General features: G+C 45.8%; 1 protein-coding gene across 4 annotated transcripts in view; it reads right to left on the reverse strand.

Moving 5' to 3' along the window:
• Positions 1-18,993, reverse strand: part of BOC (BOC cell adhesion associated, oncogene regulated) — a 218,035-nt gene that overhangs the window by 76,199 nt on the left and 122,843 nt on the right. For all 4 annotated transcript variants that reach the window (XM_033942442.1, XM_033942440.1, XM_033942441.1 and 1 more), the window contains 2 exons: positions 10,428-10,594; positions 8,978-9,256 (listed from right to left, as the gene is read on the reverse strand). In XM_033942442.1, the coding sequence (XP_033798333.1) occupies positions 8,978-9,256; positions 10,428-10,509 (361 nt within the window). In that variant the 5' untranslated portion in view covers positions 10,510-10,594. The remainder of the gene's footprint in view (positions 1-8,977; positions 9,257-10,427; positions 10,595-18,993) is intronic.

The raw sequence follows: 18,993 nt of genomic DNA on the forward strand, positions 1-18,993 counted from the left end.
CCTTTCTCACAAGAATAACTGGAAGCAAGCAAGGGACAACTTTTCTGCCAAATACAAAGTCACTATTAAAAATACCTTATTTTGAATGTGCCCAACAAACACTAAAGCCATCCAGTGAACAGAAGAATTTTTGTCTTAGTTGTGAGCAGTTACTGATACAGTACCTGAATTGATAAGAGTTCAAAGAGACAGGAATACACCCTGTTTCTGCCTTCTGGTATTATTTGATACAACTGACCCTGACTGCATGATCAAAGTCCATTTTCAAAGTAAGAGACTGCTCAGTCCTGCATCCTACTTTACAAGTACAGCATCTCATTTCCAGCTGTGGTACTTAATCCACATGGCAAAATCTTGTGCGTTTATCTTCTATGGAGGATCGGTAAACCGAGCCGACCAAGTTGTGAAGTGCTACTGGAGCACAGAACGCAGAACGGGTTACAGGTTAAACATACATAAGAACATAAGAACATAAGCAGTGCCTCCGCCGGGTCAGACCATAGGTCCATCCTACCCGGCAGTCCGCTCCCGCGGCGGCCCGAACAGGTCACGGCCTGTCTGAGTCACCAGAAGGGGCCCCCTTGCCACCTTGGTTTCCCATTGAGTTCTATCTTCCCATCGAAGTCCTAACCCTCCGGTCTTGCACATGCACGACCAGAGCAGGCCGCGACCCCTGGTTAGCTTTCTATACCTGTGTTACATCTCAGCACCTCTCTCAGTATCCCACGATCCCCCTATCCCTCAGGAATCCGTCCAATCCCTGTTTGAATCCTTGTACCGTACTCTGCCTGATCACTTCCTCCGGTAGCGCATTTCAAGTGTCCACGACCCTTTGGGTGAAAAAAAACTTCCTTGCATTTGTTCTGAACCTATCTCCCTTCAGTTTCTCCGAATGCCCCCTCGTGCCTGTTGACCCCTTCAGCCTGAAGAATCTGTCCCTATCCACCCTCTCTATGCCCCTCATGATCTTGAAGGTCTCTATCATATCTCCCCTGAGCCTCCTTTTTTCCAGAGAGAAGAGCCCCAGCCTATCCAACCTCTCGGCGTACGGGCAGTGTTCCAGCCCTCTTACCAGCTTCGTTGCTCTCCTTTGGACTCTCTCAAGTACCGCCATGTCCTTCTTGAGGTACGGCGACCAATATTGAACACAGTATTCCAGATGTGGACGCACCATCGCTCGATACAATGGCATGATGACTTCCCGCGTCCTGGTTGTTATGCCCCTCTTTATGATGCCCAGCATTCTGTTGGCTTTTTTCGAGGCTGCCGCGCACTGTGCAGATGGCTTCAGTGATGCATCCACCAGCACACCCAAGTCTCTCTCAAGACTGCTGTCTCCCAACATTGCCCCCCCCCAATTTGTAGTTGAACAACGGGTTCTTTTTCCCTATATGCATGACCTTGCATTTTTCCACGTTAAAGCTCATTTGCCATTTGTTTGCCCAGTCTTCCAGCTTGTCCAGGTCCCTTTGCAGGTCCTCACACTCCTCCCTGGACCTAACTCTGCCGCACAGTTTGGTATCGTCTGCAAATTTTATAACCTCGCACTTTGCCTCCTTTTCCAGGTCATTGATAAATATGTTGAAGAGTAACGGCCCCAGCACCGATCCCTGTGGCACACCGCTCGTGACTCCCCGCCAGTCAGAGTATTGTCCCTTTACTCCGACCCTCTGCAGTCTACCCGACAACCAGTGCTCGATCCATCTGTGCACATCCCCTCCCACCCCGTGGTTCCACAGCTTCCTAAGCAGCCTTTCATGTGGCACCTTGTCGAAAGCCTTTTGAAAATCAAGGTAAATGATGTCTATAGGTTCCCCATTGTCCACCCGACTGTTTATTCCCTCAAAGAAGTACAGAAGGTTCGTTAAGCATGACCTTCCCTTACAGAATCCATGCTGGCTTGTTCTCAGTAGGCCATGTCTCTCGATGTGCTCGCAAATACCGTCCTTGATCATAGCTTCCACCATCTTCCCTATAATTGAAGTCAGGCTTACCGGCCTGTAGTTCCCGGGGTCACCCCTCGATCCCTTCTTGAAGATAGGTGTGACATTCGCCAATTTCCAGTCCTCTGGTACCTCTCCAGTTTTCAAGGATAGGTTGCAAACATGCTGGATTGTGCCCGCTATTTCTTGTCTTAGTTCTTTCAGAACCCTTGGGTGGATCCCGTCCGGGCCCGGCGATTTGCCGCATTTTAACCTGTCTATCTGCTTGAGGACATCCTCCTTACTTACCTCTATGTGTTCTAATTTTTCAGCCTGTTCCCCACTCATGAGCTCCTCTGAGTCCGGTATATTAGATGTGTCTTCTCTCGTGAAAACCGACGAGAAGAACGTGTTCAACCTCTCAGCTACCTCTTTATCCTCCTTAATCACTCCCTTCCTATCCCCATCGTCCAACGGCCCCACCTCCTCTCTCGCTGGTCACTTCCCCTTTACGTAACTGAAGAATGCCTTGAAGTTTTTCGCCTCTCTGGCCAGCCCCTCTTCGTATTTCCCTTTTGCTTTTCTAACCTCTCGGTGGCATTCCTTTTGGCATTTCCTGTGCGCCTGGTGATTTTCCTCCGTTGGGTCCTTTTTCCATCTCCGGAAGGACACTTTCTTGTCATTTATTGCCCTCTTTACTTCTGTTGAGATCCAAACCAGGTCCTTTGACCGCTTGTTCTTGCCGCCTTTCCTGAAACTTGGGACGTACATTCTTTGTGCTTCCTGCAGGGTGTCCCTGAATAGGGTCCAGGCGCTTCCTACAGTCTCCATCCTAAGGATGTTTTTGAGCTTCCTCCCCACCATTTCCCTCATAGCAACATAGTTCCCTTTCCTGAAGTTGAGCGCAGTTGTTGCGGTCCTCCTTACTGTGGGTGTCCCCCTTTCTAATGTGAATCGGATCGCGTTGTGGTCACTGTTGCCTAGTGGTCCTCCCACTTCTACCCCTCTTGCAGGCCCCCCTAATCCGTTTAGGATGAGGTCAAGAGTAGCACTCCCTCGCGTCGGTTCCCTGACTAGTTGCTCCATGAAGCAGTCCCTCACAGCTTCTACAAATCCTGTTTCCCTAGTGCAGTTGGAGTGACCCGTACTCCAGTCAATCCCCGGGTAGTTGAAGTCCCCCATCACTGTTACACTTCCAGTCCTGCATTCTTGTCTCAGTTCAGCTTCCAAGTCGTGTCCGATTTCCTCCGGCGTACCAGGTGGGCGATAGTACAGCCCCAGTTTTATGCCTGCACACTTGTTTCCCGGCAATTTGACCCATAGCGATTCCAGCCCTTCTGCCTTCTTTGCCATATCCATCCCGACCGAGTAGATAGAGTCCTTTATATATAGTGCTATGCCTCCCCCCTTCTTGTGGGTCCTGTCCCTCCTGTATAGCTTGTACCCCGGCAGCGCCACATCCCATTGATTCTCCTCTGTCCACCATGTTTCTGTAATTCCAATTATATCCAGGTCCTCCCCCTTGGCTACGACCTCTAGTTCACCCATCTTGGCCATGAGGCTTCTTGCATTTGCGTATAAGCACCGCAGGTCCCGTCGTTTTTCCTCCACCTCCGTATTTACCTGGGCCGCCTCCCCTTGAATTTCGGGCAGTTCTCCTGTTCCCTGTGCTTCTGCTTTGCCCTCAGCCTTTATCCTTGTAGCTTTCGGTTTCCCCACATTTTCGCCACCCCACTCCCCCGCTTTTCCTCTGGGTTTTCTAGCCCTACCGGCCCCCTCCTGGGCTATCATCCCTTGAGCCTCTGTTTGATCCCCCTCGCCTTGTGGCACCCCTATATTGCCCTCAGTTTTCGCCCTCGTGCCACCCAGTCCCCCTGTGTCTCCATGCCCCTTAGTCTCCTCCCAGCAAGCTCCCTTTACCTGGTGTTTCCCTCGCTGTCTGATCATAATAGCAGTACAAGATTACAATGCAAGTTTTCATCCTAGTTGGCACATATTAGGTGTAGTTATCCTTACGTGTCACAGACTGGTTCAGTTACCAATATACAATTCTTTGTAATCCATGGATCAAGGGCAGGGGGGTCAGATGAAGAGGCATGTTTTATTGCTTTTCTGAAGTTGAGGAGACCTTCAAAAGATCTGATCTGCGATGACAGTCGATTCCAGTGGCTCGGTAAGAAGTGGGAGTAGGACCGTTGTTTGGCAGTTGGCGGGCACGACCAGGGGGCATTTTGAGGCGTATTGCATCCTGAGAGCAGAGGGACCGATTTGGCCCGGTGCCATGTCATGCAAGGATTTGAACGCTAGCATCAGGCCCTTGAAGACACAACGTTTAGCTGGTAGTGGGCTTTATTTCCTGAATCCTGGGTTGCAAGATTCCCCTGCTGTTTTTCAACACTCAGTTTCATTGCTTGGAGTTTCCAAACAACATTTTGTCTGGAACGTCAGTATATTTTCCCTATCTAACTACTATATTCAGCTGTTTAAAAATGTATCTCTGGATTGAATTTGTAATTTTCCTTGCCTTTGCCTTTCCATAGTTTTCATTATTTCTATTTATAAAATTATACAGTACTTATTTATCTGGTATTGTATCACATAGTCATCATTATTATTGTTGCAACTAATTTGGTATTTTCTAAAGTAAGAGGCTGGATCCATCTTTCATCAGTGAGTCCTTCCTTGTGTAACCGCAGATCTGTCATTCTTGTGACAGCTGTCTAAGAGGGCATGGCGGTGGGGGAGGGAGGTACCACTGTGACTGCAACTGCCATCCTTAAACTCTTAGTACTGCTCAGGAAGCATTATCCAATGTTACACTTAAGCCATGCCACAATGCATCACCTCCTGCCCAGAGGCTACATAAAGAGCAGAACTATAGGCCAGAGGTCACACTCTGATCCTTTTTCTATTTACATAACATCTGCATACGGTAACTCTTAATTTCCACACAGCCCCAAAGGAAATAAGTCTAGTAGTTACCTTATTCATATATTATCCCTGTTAAAATGACAAATAAATTACTGTACAATTGCTCAGCCGCATATTAGTGGCACAGACATTATCAATTGCAGATCCCCTATGAGCTAGCCATGTGCATTACATTACAGGTTATTTGACTCTTGACAAGTAACTGATTACTAGAGCTTAGATTTTATCTCCAAGTGTCCCAAGGGGTTTCCCGCATTCTTAAACCCCTGAAGAAATCCACAGGGGCCTGGTAATAACAGAATTCCAGAAGCCAAAGCACAGTAATATCACAGATAAACAGGGTCCTTGAAAGATGTAATTATTAAACACCTACGTGGCCATGTTTCATTCTCAGGCTGCATCAGGGATTCACTAAAAACAATTAAAAAAAAAATAAAAAATCAAATAATAAAAATTCTTAAATATTAAGGGGTCCTTTTACTGTTTACCACAGTAAAAAGGCCTTACCGTGGGGCACGCTCAAGGATCCAGAGGTAATTTTATGATAGGTGCTTGCTTCCCATGCATTGAAAAACTTAAAACCTTCCTCTTTAAAGATGCTTTCACTCTTTAGCATCAGCCTCTCTACCCTTTAACTCTCTGATTCATGTGTAGCTCAGAAACAGCTAACACTTCTTCTGAAGTGATTCCCCTTCCTAATGTCTTTACCACTCCTCATTTACCGTCCTTTTTTTATTAATTTTACTTTGATGTATTTTAAATAACCTCTCCCTCCCTTACTTTCCTTCCGTTCCATGTACGTTAATTCGAATTTATCCAATATTTTTTTTTCTAATATCTGATAAATTATTGTGAGTAAATTCTGGGATCTATGGTTAGAAGATGAAGCCAAGGGGAACCCCTGGTGACTAGAAAAGTGCGAAGGTGCTGGACCAGAGAGCTATAGTGGTACATCTTTGAAGTGGTACAAATGGACCACTACAAGTAAGTGGAAAAAGGTTCTTTTTGGTCTGGGTACTTCAACATTTGTTACCCTAGTCCAGTGGTCTCCAATGCGCAGACCCTGAAATGCTCCACTGCAGCCCTCAAACACTTGGCTGAAAATACTCTTCAAATCATGTAAGTGTTAATTTCAGTCTTGTCCATCTGATATAGTAACTGCAAACAATGTGTTACTTAGGTGCAATGCTCCCTCTAAGGATTGGCTGGGTGGATGAAAATTTCTCATGTGAGTGACAACTTCTAAAAAATATTTTCAGTGTGAGCGACAAGTTCTAAAAACCAACAATTTTCCACATTTGCAAGTATTTTCATAAGCGACCATATAAAATCTGAGTGATGCCCCTAGAATGAATGAGTGACTGCTTATGTACTCAGCTCAGGTGTCTCATGTATGGCTTTTGCTACTGTTGACAATCCAAAATAAAGTGAGTTTTTAAAATATATCCATTAAGTATTTTAGAATCAATATTAGTATTAATTTTTAATGTTTAATACCCAGTCTGAACCAAAAAGCCAAAGTGATTTTACAAATTAGTAGCATGTGTAAGTTTTCTCGTTGGTCATTTACATGAAAAAGGGTTGGAGACCTCTGCCCTAGTCAGTTACCTATATCTAAATTTGGTCCTGGTGATGGTCATCTCTGCAGCATTGTCAAACTCTCCTAGACCTGAGGAGCCAGAGCCTAGTTCATGCAAGAAACCTGCCTCTCCAGCTATCAAGTTGAATAACTACTGAATGACAAAGGCCATACTATCCTTGGCAAAACATGATAAGGCATCTTTGCAAGGACAGCACTCTACTTCTGTGTACATCATAGGGGGTTTTTGTGGGGTTTTTTTAGAGATTTTTTTAAAATGTTCTTTCTTTTCCATCTTTGTTCTGTAATATTTCTATATCTAAATTCTTATGGACATCAGCAATATGACTAGCTTAACAAAAAAGTGATGGCTGTACACCTACCTACCTAGCAGCAAAAGGGGCATTCAGTGAGGATAAGACCATAGCAGAGAGACTGAATGATAAATACATCCCAGGGTGCTAAAAGAACTCAAACATAAAATTGCTGACCTGCTATTAGTGATCTGTAACCTGTCGCTAAAATCGTCTGTAGTACCTGAAGATTGGAGGGTGGCCAATGTTATGCCAATTTTTAGAAAGGGTTTCAGGAGAGATCAGGGAAATTACAGACCGGTAAGCCTGACTTCAGTGCCAGACAAAATGGTGGAAACGATTATAAAGAAAAAAATTGTGAAACATGAAACATGTAGACAAACATGATTTAATGAGACAGAGTCAGCATGGGTTGAGCTGAGCGAGATTTTGCCTCACTCCTTTGCTTGACTTCTTTGAAGGTGTGAATAAACGTGAATAAAGGTGAGCCGATTGATGTAGTGTATCTAGATTTTCAGGAAGCTTTTGATAAAGTTCTTCATGAGAGGCCCCTGAGAAAATTAAAGAGTCATGGAATAGGTAGCAAAGTTCAGTTGTGGATTAGGAATTGGTTATTGGATAGAAAACGGAGGGTAGGGATAAAATGTTTATTTTTCTCAATGGAGGAGAGTAAAAATAGAGTGCCGCAGGGATCTGTACTGGGACCAGTGCCATTTAACTTATTTATAAATGATCTGGAAATTGGAATGACGAGTGAGGTGATTAAATTTGCAGAGGACACTACACTGTTCAAAGTTGTTAAAAACATGCAGATTGTGAAAAATTGTAGGAAGATCTTAAGAAATTGAAAGACTGGGCATCCAAGTGGCAGATGAAATTTAATGTGGACAAAAGCAAAGTGATGCACATTTGGAAGAATAGCCCAAATCACAGTTACCAGATGCTAGTGTCGACCTTGGGGGTTAGCGCCCAAGAAAAAAGATCTGGGTATCATTGTAGACAATATGATGAAACTTTCCACCCAATGTATGGCAGCACAAACAAGATGCTAGGAATTATTAAAAAAGGGATGGTTTATAATACTAAGAATGTTATAATGCCTCTGTATCGCTCCATGGTTTGACCTCACTTGGAGTACTGCATTCAGTTCTGGTTTCCTTATCTCACGAAAGTTATAGTGGCACTGGAAAAGGTTCAAAGAGTGACCAAGATGATAAAGATGATGGCACTCCTCTCATATGAGGAAAGACTAAATGGTTAGGGCTCTTCAGCTTGGAAATGGCTGAAGGGAAGTATGATTGAAGACTACAAAATCCTGAGTGGAATACAACAGCTACGAGTGGATTGATTTTTCACTCTGTCAAAAATTACAAAGACTAGGGGACACTCGAAGTTACAGGAAAATACTTTTAAAACCAACAAGAAGAAATATTTTTTCACTCAGAGAATAGTTAAGCTCTGGAACGCACTGCCAGTTTGTGGTAAGAGCGGATAGCGAAGCTGGTTTTAAGAAAGGTTTGGACAATTTCCTGGAGGAAAAATCAATAGTCTGTTATTGAGACAGACAAGGTGGAAGCCACTGCTTGCCCTAGGTCGGTAGCATGGAATGTTGCTACTCTTTGGGTTTTAGCCAGACAGGCTACTGGGCTTGATGGACTATTGGTCTGACCCAGTAAGGCTATTCTTATGTTCTTAAGGCCATTTGCTAGGTCATCAATTCTCAAATGTGGCCACCAAGGATGAAAGAGTTTACAAATGTTAACTGAATAAGTTGGGGGAACATCGTCAATGCAGCCACATTAAAAGGCAAAAAAAAAAAATTATGTTTGGAGAAGTCTAGTTCCAGTTCACCCAGTATTGTGTTTTAAACCCAAATCTATCTCCTGTCTCAAAGGACATAAGATTAGGCCTATTTCTCCCACTGGATAATGGGCACCTATTCTTATAATGCATAATGGGCTTAGTTTTTTTTAACTGATACTGTAATGTTTTTACAAGGCCAAAATGATAGCTTCTGTGAATTCTGTGCCTTAAGTGGCCTGTTTGTTTCAAGCAGATTAGCAAAGAATTACAGTGGCCCCTCCCCCTCCTTGCCCATACAACCATATCATATCCATCCCTCAAAAATGGTTGTCCAGCATTAATGTACAGAAATGGCTGATATATTATTGAGGAATGGTAACAATGATGTACCTTAAACCTGTGTTACAGGTGACAAGGGAAATACTCACTGGCTAGTGTCACTATTGCTGGGACACTGGCGATGGCTCCAGCAGATGTTCTGGCAATGCACTGGTACCGTCCTACTGTGTCATTGTTCAGTGCTGTGATAACAAGGGTCCCACCCGCAAAGAGGATCCCAAGTGCATCATCCTCCTGGCTTAATGCCTTCCCATTCAGTCTCCAGGAAATGTTTGCTTCAGGGGGCTCTACTGCACACCCCAAGGTCACAGAGCCTCCATACTTTTGGAAAGTAGAGAAGGGCTGAATGGTAAACTGCAACATTTCACCTAGAGAAAAAGAGAGTACAAAATAAATAGTCTGTTATAACATACAGTAATAATGTCTACTGAAATATCAGCCTATTGTGTTCTACAATAAACTCTTATAAGAAATCTATTCTTTCTTCATCCTCTATTTTGTAATGTTTATAGTTGGATTTGATTGTTTTACTATGTTATATTTTATGTGATTATATATGTTTTTATTGTTAAGCGGGTAATAATTGTTAAAAATAAATAAATATTTTTCCAACATTAACATTATCCATAAAATTTGCCTCCATGATACCAAAATGTGTTTTTAGATTGTCCTCATCAATGATAATTTAACTTCCTCCATTGTCTCTTATGAATTCTCAACAAACATACACTGCCAACTGCCTCAGAAAATATGGATTTTACATGATTTACCCATTTGAGACAAATAACTAATTTCTTCACGGCTGCCAAATGTTCAATCATTTATAACCCACTCTTCCAAATACAATATTTGCCTATAATGCATAGAACAATGAGCACATAACAATATAATCCATTGGGACAGAGAGGGAAATTACTTAAAGGCCCTGATTAGATTTTTGGCTATTGTATAAGTCTAGTTCTTGTTTTCTTGTAAACCGTTTCGAAGCTACTGTGATAATTTAACTCTGCATTAAATTAAATTAATCAAAACTAAACATAATAAATCTGAAAGTATACAATTAAAAATATAGGAGAGGTTTATTTCTTTAAATCATATCTATCCAGCCAGTACTAAATATTGGTGACTCATAACTAATACGTTGTCATAAAAAGACCAACAGCTTTCCTGGAACAAAAACAGGTAAAAATTTAATTTAACATTATTTAAAAAAAAACAAAAAACTTTTTTAAAAGGATAGAATAAGGCAGGGAGCTCAAAGTTCCTCCTTGAGGGCCACAATCCAGTCGGGTTTTCAGGATTTCCCCAATGAATATGCATTGAAAGCAATGCATGCACATAGATCTCATGCATATTCATTGGGGAAATCCTGAAAACCCGACTGGATTGCTGCCCTCAAGAAGGGACTTTGAGACCCCTGGAATAGGGGGTCATTTGGTCAACATAAGTTTTTGACTAAACAAATGTAGACAGGTGAAGTAGGACGAATGTGGTCAGTACTGTCCTTTAGGTATAGTAGAATATAATAAAGAAACTTACCAAAATTAACCAAATATCCAATAGCTGCAAACAGGTACCAGGTGATAGCAGAAAAAGCTCTTTCTTTTCGTCTAGGAATCATTGTTATCCTGTGAATTGTGACCTCGGTAAGAAGGTTCCCATAGGCTGGTCTAGGGTACCCAGCTGGCTGATACCTTGTCTTGGTCCTGCAATAAGAGTGAAAAAAGAGAAAGAGGTCTTCAAACAAAATTTATGTTTAAATGTGTTTTATTAAAATTTCAAAGATGTGGAAGCAATGCAAACAATATAGCAATATTATCATATATGTGCACAATACAGACCCTTCCCCCCATCAGCCCCCCCCCCCAATCCCCATGTAGAAAAAGCATTTCAAAAGCACATAAAGCAAAAACAAAAACAGAGTCACAAGTTCAATAATCTGCTTCTTGCATGAGTAGTAAGATCCATCCAAAAATGTTCCCGAATCTGACAGAAGCGACGGCCAGGTCTCGTATTGAGATCTCCAGAGTACCTGCGTTCTAGAGAGGCCTGTACAATCATCAACGATCTCCACTGACTATAAGACGACAGATCACTGGACAACCAGTTAGTCAAAATGGCCTTCTTGCCAAGGAGCATCACTCTAGCCAAAAAGCTGTCAGTCCTTTTGGTTTAGGGGTTGTTATGTTGAAGTATCCAAAAAATGCTCGCGGTGCTGGAATCTACTATCGGCCCCATAAAGAAGTAGTATATTGTCCTAAGCGCAGCCAAAACTGGAGAATGTGGGGACAGGACCAAAGCATGTGACCCAATGAGGTATGAACCTGAGCACATTTAGGACAATTATGCACAATTACCCATCCGGTAAGCACGCATGGGCGATATATAGAGACTTAATACAATCTTCAGTTGGAAGTCCCAATGTTGAATATTGGAGGACACCCTCTTCGCTATAGTTGTGGGGCGGTCAGAGAGCATTGTAGATCCTCTGCCCATGATGTAGCCACAATATCAAAATTAGGGCCTGGTTGACAGTCACTGAAGCCTACATGATGGTATCGAAGAGGGATTGATTGTTGAGCAGAGCAACTAAATAATTCTGATACAGCCTCTCGGCAGTCCTCCGTTAGATGACAAGCCGGCAAAGATTGGACATAATGTCGGACTTGGTAGTAGGCAAAAATATCCATAGCAGGTAAGGCAAACGTGTGTTGCAAGGAAGCAAAGGAGGCCAAATGGCCATTTTCAGTAAACAGTTGAAAAATATATTGTAATCCTTGCATAGCTCACTGCCTAAAAGATGGACTCTGTATACCAGGCAAGAAGTCATCAAACAAAAATTTATAAAAAGGCTCTTGCCTACCTTCCTAAGAGGTCGGAGTACACCCAGTGACAAACTGCTACAAAACACATGGGCCAAGGAGTTGCAGGGCGAGCTGAGCCTGGCAAGCACGTGGCTACGTGCGGCTAGAGGAGAGCGCTAGCAGAGGGCAGAGCGGAGGAGACAGAGAGGCCGGTGCAGGGAGGAGAACGAACCGGTGAGAGGGCTAGCGGGGCGAGAGAGGAAGGAGCAGGCAGCGGAGGAGTGAGTGGAGGCAGAGCGGAGGAGGCAGTGAAGCGGAGAGAGGACATAGAGGGCGGCGGAGGAACTCCAGAGTAGCAGAGCAGACCGGGAGAGAGGCAGACGGTACACGGAGAGGGGAAGAGGCGAGAGTTAGCTCCGCCTACCCCCCGACGTCACCAGACTAACTCCCCCCATAAAAGGGGAGGAGCCAACGGCGCGCAGCCGTTCGGCGAGTGGCGAGGCGCTCGCCTTAGCGAGAGCGCCTTTGCGAAGGAGCCTTGCGAGGGAGCCAGAAACGTTAAGTAATTCACTTCTTTTCTCTTTTTTTTCCTTTTCTCTTTCTCTTTTCTCTTTTTCTCTTTCCTCTTTTTTCTCTTATCCACAGCAGGAGCACACCAGCACTTCACAGGAGCGATGGAGGACCCAGGATCCCAGAGGTACTTTCCGGTATACTGCACAGAGTGCAATATGTACGACTACCTCCCTTTGGGAAGGCGGGAGTACATATGCAGTCGGTGTCAGGAACTGAAAAGCCTGAGGATGGAGGTCGGCAGATTGAGGGTCAGGGTCCAGGAGCTAGAGGGACTGGAGGAACTGCGCACCACGGAGGAGACGAGCTGGTCTACCCAGAACACAGACGGAGCAGGCCCCATCGTGGACCAGGTGAGGGACCTCGAGAGATTCATTGAGGAGGCCTATAGGACGGTGGAGGAACGGGATCAACAGCAGCACAGACGGATGTCGGTAGACGAGACCCAGGATCCACAAGGCGATACCGGGGAAGGACCTAGCGGAGGGACAACGCAAGAGGAGGAGACCGCGACTCACCAGGACCCCGAGGGAGAGGCACCACACTACACCGAGGACACGGACCTGAGGCAGAGGAGGTTGCTGAGGAAAGGAAAGTCTGCTATTGTGGTGGGAGACTCGATCTTGAGAGAGGTAGACAGTCATGTGGCTGGAGGAAGGGAGGACCGGCTAGTGACTTGTCTCCCAGGGGCCAAGACACGAGACATCACTGACAGGATTGAGAGGATCCTGGACGGAGCAGAGACAGAGGAGACTGCGGTAATAATCCACGTCGGAACAAACGATGTGAGCCGGAGGCATTTCAGCATGGACGCACTGACTGACCAGTTCAGGGTCCTGGGACGAAAGCTGAAGCGGAGCACTCGGAGGATAGCATTCTCGGAGATCCTGCCTGTGCCGAGAGCAGATGCAAAGAGGCAGGCAGACCTCCAAGCTGTGAATGCATGGTTGAGGAGATGGTGCCAGGAGGAGGGCTTCCGCTTTGTGAGGAACTGGACGTCCTTCTGGGGAAAGAGCAAGCTCTACCGGCGGGACGGCCTGCACCTGAGCACAGCGGGAACTAGACTACTGGCAGCCAATTTGAGGAAGGAGATCGAGAGGGCTTTAAACTGAGGAGAGGGGGAAAGCCGACAGCTGATCTGATGTTGACGCTTCGGACAACAGTATCCAGAACAGATGCTGAACGGGCTGACTGCAGGGAGGAAACAGAGGGACCGGAAGATCTCCAAATCAGACAGCGAGGGAAACATCAGGTAAAGGGAGCTTGCTGGGAGAAGACTAAGGGGCTTGTGGACACAGGGGGACTGGGTGGCATAAGGGCGAAAGCCGAGGGTAATATAGAGGTACCACAAGGCGAGGGAGATCAAACAGAGGCGCAAGGGATGATAGCCCAGGAGGGGGCCGGTAGGGCTAGAAATCCCAGAGGAAAAGCGGGGAAGTGGGGTGGCAGGAATGTGGGGAAGCCGAAAGCTAAGAAGGTAAAGGCTGAGGGTAAAGCAGAAACACAGAGAGCGGGAAAACTGCCAGAAATCCAAGGGCAAGTGGCCCAGGTAAATGCAGAGGTGGAAGAAAAACGACGGGACCTGCGATGCTTATATGCAAATGCAAGAAGCCTCACGGCCAAGATGGGTGAACTAGAAGTCGTGGCCAAGGGGGAGGACCTGGATATAATTGGAATTGTAGAAACCTGGTGGACAGAGGAAAATCAATGGGATGTAGCACTGCCGGGGTACAAGCTCTATAGGAGGGACAGGACCCACAAAAAGGGGGGAGGCATAGCACTATATATAAAGGACTCTATCCACTCGGTCGGGATGGATATGGCAACGAAGGCAGAGGGGCTGGAATCGCTGTGGGTCAAATTACCGGGAAACAAGGGTGCGGGCATAAAACTGGGGCTGTACTATCGACCACCTGGTACGCCAGAGGGAGTTGGACACGACTTGGAAGCAGAATTGAGACAGGAGTGCAAGACTGGAAGTGTAACAGTGATGGGGGACTTCAACTACCCAGGGATTGACTGGAGTACGGGTCACTCCAACTGCACTAGGGAGACAGGATTTGTAGAAACTGTGAAGGACTGCTTCATGGAGCAACTAGTCAAAGAACCGACGTGAGGGGGTACTACTCTTGACCTCATCCTAAACGGATTAGGGGGGCCTGCAAGAGGGGTAGAAGTGGGAGGACCACTAGGCAACAGTGACCACAACACGATCAGATTCACATTAGAAAGAGGGACACCCATAGTTAGGAGGACCGCAACAACTGCACTGAACTTCAAGAAGGGGAACTATGTTGCTATGAGGGAAATGGTGGGGAGGAAGCTCAGAAAAATCTTTAGGATGGAGACTGTGGGAAGCGCCTGGACCCTATTCAGGGACACCCTGCAGGAAGCACAGAGAATGTACGTCCCCAATTTCAGGAAAGGCTGCAAGAACAAGCGATCAAAGGACCCGGTTTGGATGTCAATAGAAGTAAAGAGGGCGATAAAGGACAAAAAAGTATCTTTCCGGAGATGGAAAAAGGACCCAACAGAGGAAAATCACCAGGCGCATAAGAAATGCCAAAAGGAATGCCACCGGGAGGTTAGACAAGCAAAGGGGAAGTACGAAGAGGGGCTGGCCAGGGAGGCGAAAAACTTCAAGGCATTCTTCAGTTACGTTAAGGGGAAACGACCAGCGAGAGAGGAGGTAGGGCCGTTGGACGATGGGGACAGGAAGGGAGTGATTAAGGAGGAAAAAGAGGTAGCTGAGAGGTTGAACACGTTCTTCTCGTCGGTCTTCACGAGCGAAGGCACATCTAATATACCAGACTCAGAGGAGCTCATGAGTGGGAAGCAGGCTGAAAAATTAGAGCACATAGAGGTAAGTAGGGAGGATGTCCTCAAACAGATAGACAGGTTAAAATGTGGCAAATCACCAGGCCCGGACGGGATCCACCCAAGGGTTCTGAAAGAACTAAGACAGGAAATAGCGGGCACAATCCAACATATTTGCAACCTATCCTTGAAAACTGGTGAGGTACCAGAGGACTGGAAATTGGCAAATGTCACACCCATCTTCAAGAAGAGATCGAGGGGTGACCCTGGTAACTACAGGCCGGTGAGCCTGACTTCAATTATAGGGAAGATGGTGGAAGCCATGATCAAGGACGACATTTGCGAGCACATCGAGAGGAATGGCCTACTGAGAACAAGCCAGCATGGATTCTGTAAGGGAAGGTTGTGCCTAACGAACCTTCTGTACTTCTTTGAGGGAATAAGCAGTCGGGTGGACAATGGAGAGCCCATAGACATCATTTACCTCGACTTTCAAAAGGCTTTCGACAAGGTACCACATGAAAGGCTACTTAAGAAGCTGTGGAACCACGGGGTGGGAGGGGATGTGCACAGATGGATCAAGCACTGGTTGTCGGGTAGACTGCAGAGGGTTGGAGTAAAGGGTCAATATTCTGACTGGCGGGGAGTCACGAGCGGTGTGCCACAGGGATCGGTGCTGGGGCCTTTACTCTTTAACATATTCATCAATGACCTGGAAAAGGAGGCTAAATGTGAGGTTATAAAATTCGCAGACGATACCAAACTGTGCGGCAGAGTTAGGACCAGGGAGGAGTGTGAGGACATGCAAAGGGACCTGGACAAGCTGGAAGACTGGGCAAACAAATGGCAAATGCGCTTCAACGTGGACAAATGCAAGGTCATGCATATAGGGAAAAAGAACTCGTTGTTCAACTACAAATTGGGGGGGGTATTATTGGGAGACAGCAGACTCGAGAGAGACTTGGGTGTGCTGGTGGATGCATCACTGAAGCCATCTGCACAGTGCGCAGCAGCCTCGAAAAAAGCCAACAGGATGCTGGGAATCATAAAGAAGGGCATAGTAACCAGATCACGGGAAGTCATCATGCCATTATATCGAGCGATGGTGCGTCCACATCTGGAATACTGCGTTCAGTTTTGGTCGCCACACCTCAAGAAGGACATGGCGGTACTTGAGAGAGTCCAAAGGAGAGCAACGAAATTGGTAAGAGGGCTGGAACACTGCTCATACGCCGAGAGGCTGGATAGGCTGGGGCTCTTCTCTCTGGAGAAAAGGAGGCTCAGAGGAGATATGATAGAGACCTTCAAGATCATGAGAGGCATAGAGAGGGTGGATAGGGACAGATTCTTCAGACTGAAGGGGAAAGCAAGTACGAGGGGGCATTCGGAGAAACTGAAGGGAGACAGGTTCAAAACAAATGCAAGGAAGTTTTTTTTCACCCAAAGGGTCGTGGACACTTGGAATGCGCTACCGGAGGAAGTGATCAGGCAGAGTACGGTACAAGGATTCAAACAGGGATTGGATGGATTCCTGAGGGATAAAGGGATCGTGGGATACTGAGGGAGGAGCTGGGATGTAACACAAGTATAGGAAGTTAACCAGGTAATGAGTATAAACCAACCAGGTCGTGCATGTGCAAGACCGGAGGGCTAGGACTTCGATGGGAAGGCAGGACTTAAATGGGAAACCAAGGTGGCAAGGGAGCCCCTTCTGATGATTCAGACAGGTCTTGACCTGTTTGGGCCGCCGCGGGAGCGGACTGCTGGGCAGGATGGACCTGTGGTCTGACCCGGCAGAGGCACTGCTTATGTTCTTATGTTCTTATGAACTACAGTACCAGCAGCAGATATATTCAGAAACATACATCAAGATTCTTTAGTAGCCAAGTAAGATTTAATAAGGGCTGGCAAAAGATACATGACTGTAGGTAAATGTTCTTCTACCCTGGGGTAGCTAAATGCCCTCTTCCCAGCCCACTCAGGTCAAGTATCACCCTTGCCATTCCCAGAGGGGTTTAACATCTCTTCCATATGTCCCTGTGACATCCAGCATTCTCTCTACTTCCCCTCTCTCCCCCTTCCCCACCCCCCAGTGTCCAGTGGACCTTCAACATCCACAGGCACGTGCCAGACACAATGTTTTCCATAGATATGCAGACTGCCGCATTGGTGTTGCCCCTCAAATTGTGCTGCCTAGTGGTTGGGGTGGCCCTCCAGCCATCACAGTATGGCCAAGCTGCAAGAAGGAAATTAGGAAGGCCATCTACAATCTTTTATCAGTGAAAAGGTAGAATACAGCTATATCACTAAATTTAGGGTTACCATATGGCTCCAGAAAAAGGAGGATAGATTGAGACATTCAGGTCTTACTTCCATTGCTTTCAAGTCTCCATGCATGTACCTGATTCCAAAATAAAAAAGATAAGGCAATATAAGTGTAGCATCTAGAGATGCAATCCATTCATTGCATAGGGCAAATACATTCGATGCAAAGGACAATTTTAAGGCACTCTTGGTATAGGTTACATGTAGTGCCTTAAAATTGTCCTTTGCATCGAATGTATTTGTCCTATGCAATGAATGTATTGTATTTCTAGCTGCTATACTTATATTGCCTTATCTTTAAAAAAAAAAAAATAATAATAATATTCCGTATATCTTACAATTCTATGCGGATTACAAATTATTCAGGTACTCAAGCATTTTTCCCTATTGTGCTCAATCCCCTAAACTTGTATTCAGTCCTACACGCAGTACATAGGAATTATCTCACTTGCCATTCATCCTTTCAATCTGTTGTTCTGTATATCTGCTATCATGTTTCCCCGAAAATAAGATACTGACTTATATTAATTTTGGGCCCAAAAAGGCACTAGGTTTTATTTTCGGGGAGGTCTTATTTTATTTCATGTACAATGATTATCTCTTCTTTCCTCTCCTCCACCCCAATTCTTCCTATTTCCTTTCTCTCCCTCACATGTGCAGCATCTTTCCTCCCCTCTCACCCATCCCCTTGTGTAGTATCTTTCTATCCCTCCCATCCCCCTGTACAGCAGAACCCTTGCAGCCTATATCCCTCCCTCCCCTTTTGCAGCAGAATCCTTGCAGCTTATATCCCTCCCTTCTCCCCATGGAGCATTTTTAATCCCTCCCATCCCCCCTCTCCCCACTGACCCTTTCATCTCTCCCACCCATCCAAACCCCAATCGTGAGACCAAAATACAGTACCTTATAACAAACTGCATCGTCGGCAGCACAGGCCCCATCGCGGCTTTCTCACGCCCAGGCATTCCTCTGCTCGGGCGTGAGAAAGCCGTGATGGGGCTGGTGCTGCCAACAATGCGGTTTGTTACAAGGTTTGTTACTGTATTTTGGTCTTGCGGTCGGGGTTCAGATGGATGGGAGAGATGGAAGGGTCGCAGGGGGAGCACTGCTGCCGCCAGCGACTAGGGCTTATTTTTGGGGTAGGTCTTATTTTCGGGGAAACAATGTATGTGTGAATTTGTAACTTAGCTGCTATCTTTCCACTGTGTATGTAAAATTGTAACCCGTTCTGGGCTCCTCCTAAATAAATAAATGTCTTTATCTATCCTCCTACTTCCATTGCTTTCAATGGAAGTAAAACCCGGATATCTCATCCATCCTCTTTTTTTTTTTTGAGCCATATGGTAACCCTAACTAAATTAAACCTATCTACTTCTAAGATTCAACTGAATGAGTTTAAATTGCCTTACTCTCCCCTCTCCTAATCCTATTAAGTCTTTTCCACAGATGGATAAGAAAGAGAAGCCAGGGGTAGCACTGCAGGCCAGTCCTCCCAGGGAAGGAATGTTGGGGGGAGGGAGAGAGGGGGGGGGAAGCATGGGACAGTATTACAGGTAGAAACCTGAGTGCTGGCCAGCTGTGTAATTGCT

This window comes from Geotrypetes seraphini, chromosome 4 (assembly GCF_902459505.1).
Source record: "Geotrypetes seraphini chromosome 4, aGeoSer1.1, whole genome shotgun sequence".
Classification (NCBI taxonomy): Eukaryota; Metazoa; Chordata; class Amphibia; order Gymnophiona; family Dermophiidae; genus Geotrypetes; species Geotrypetes seraphini.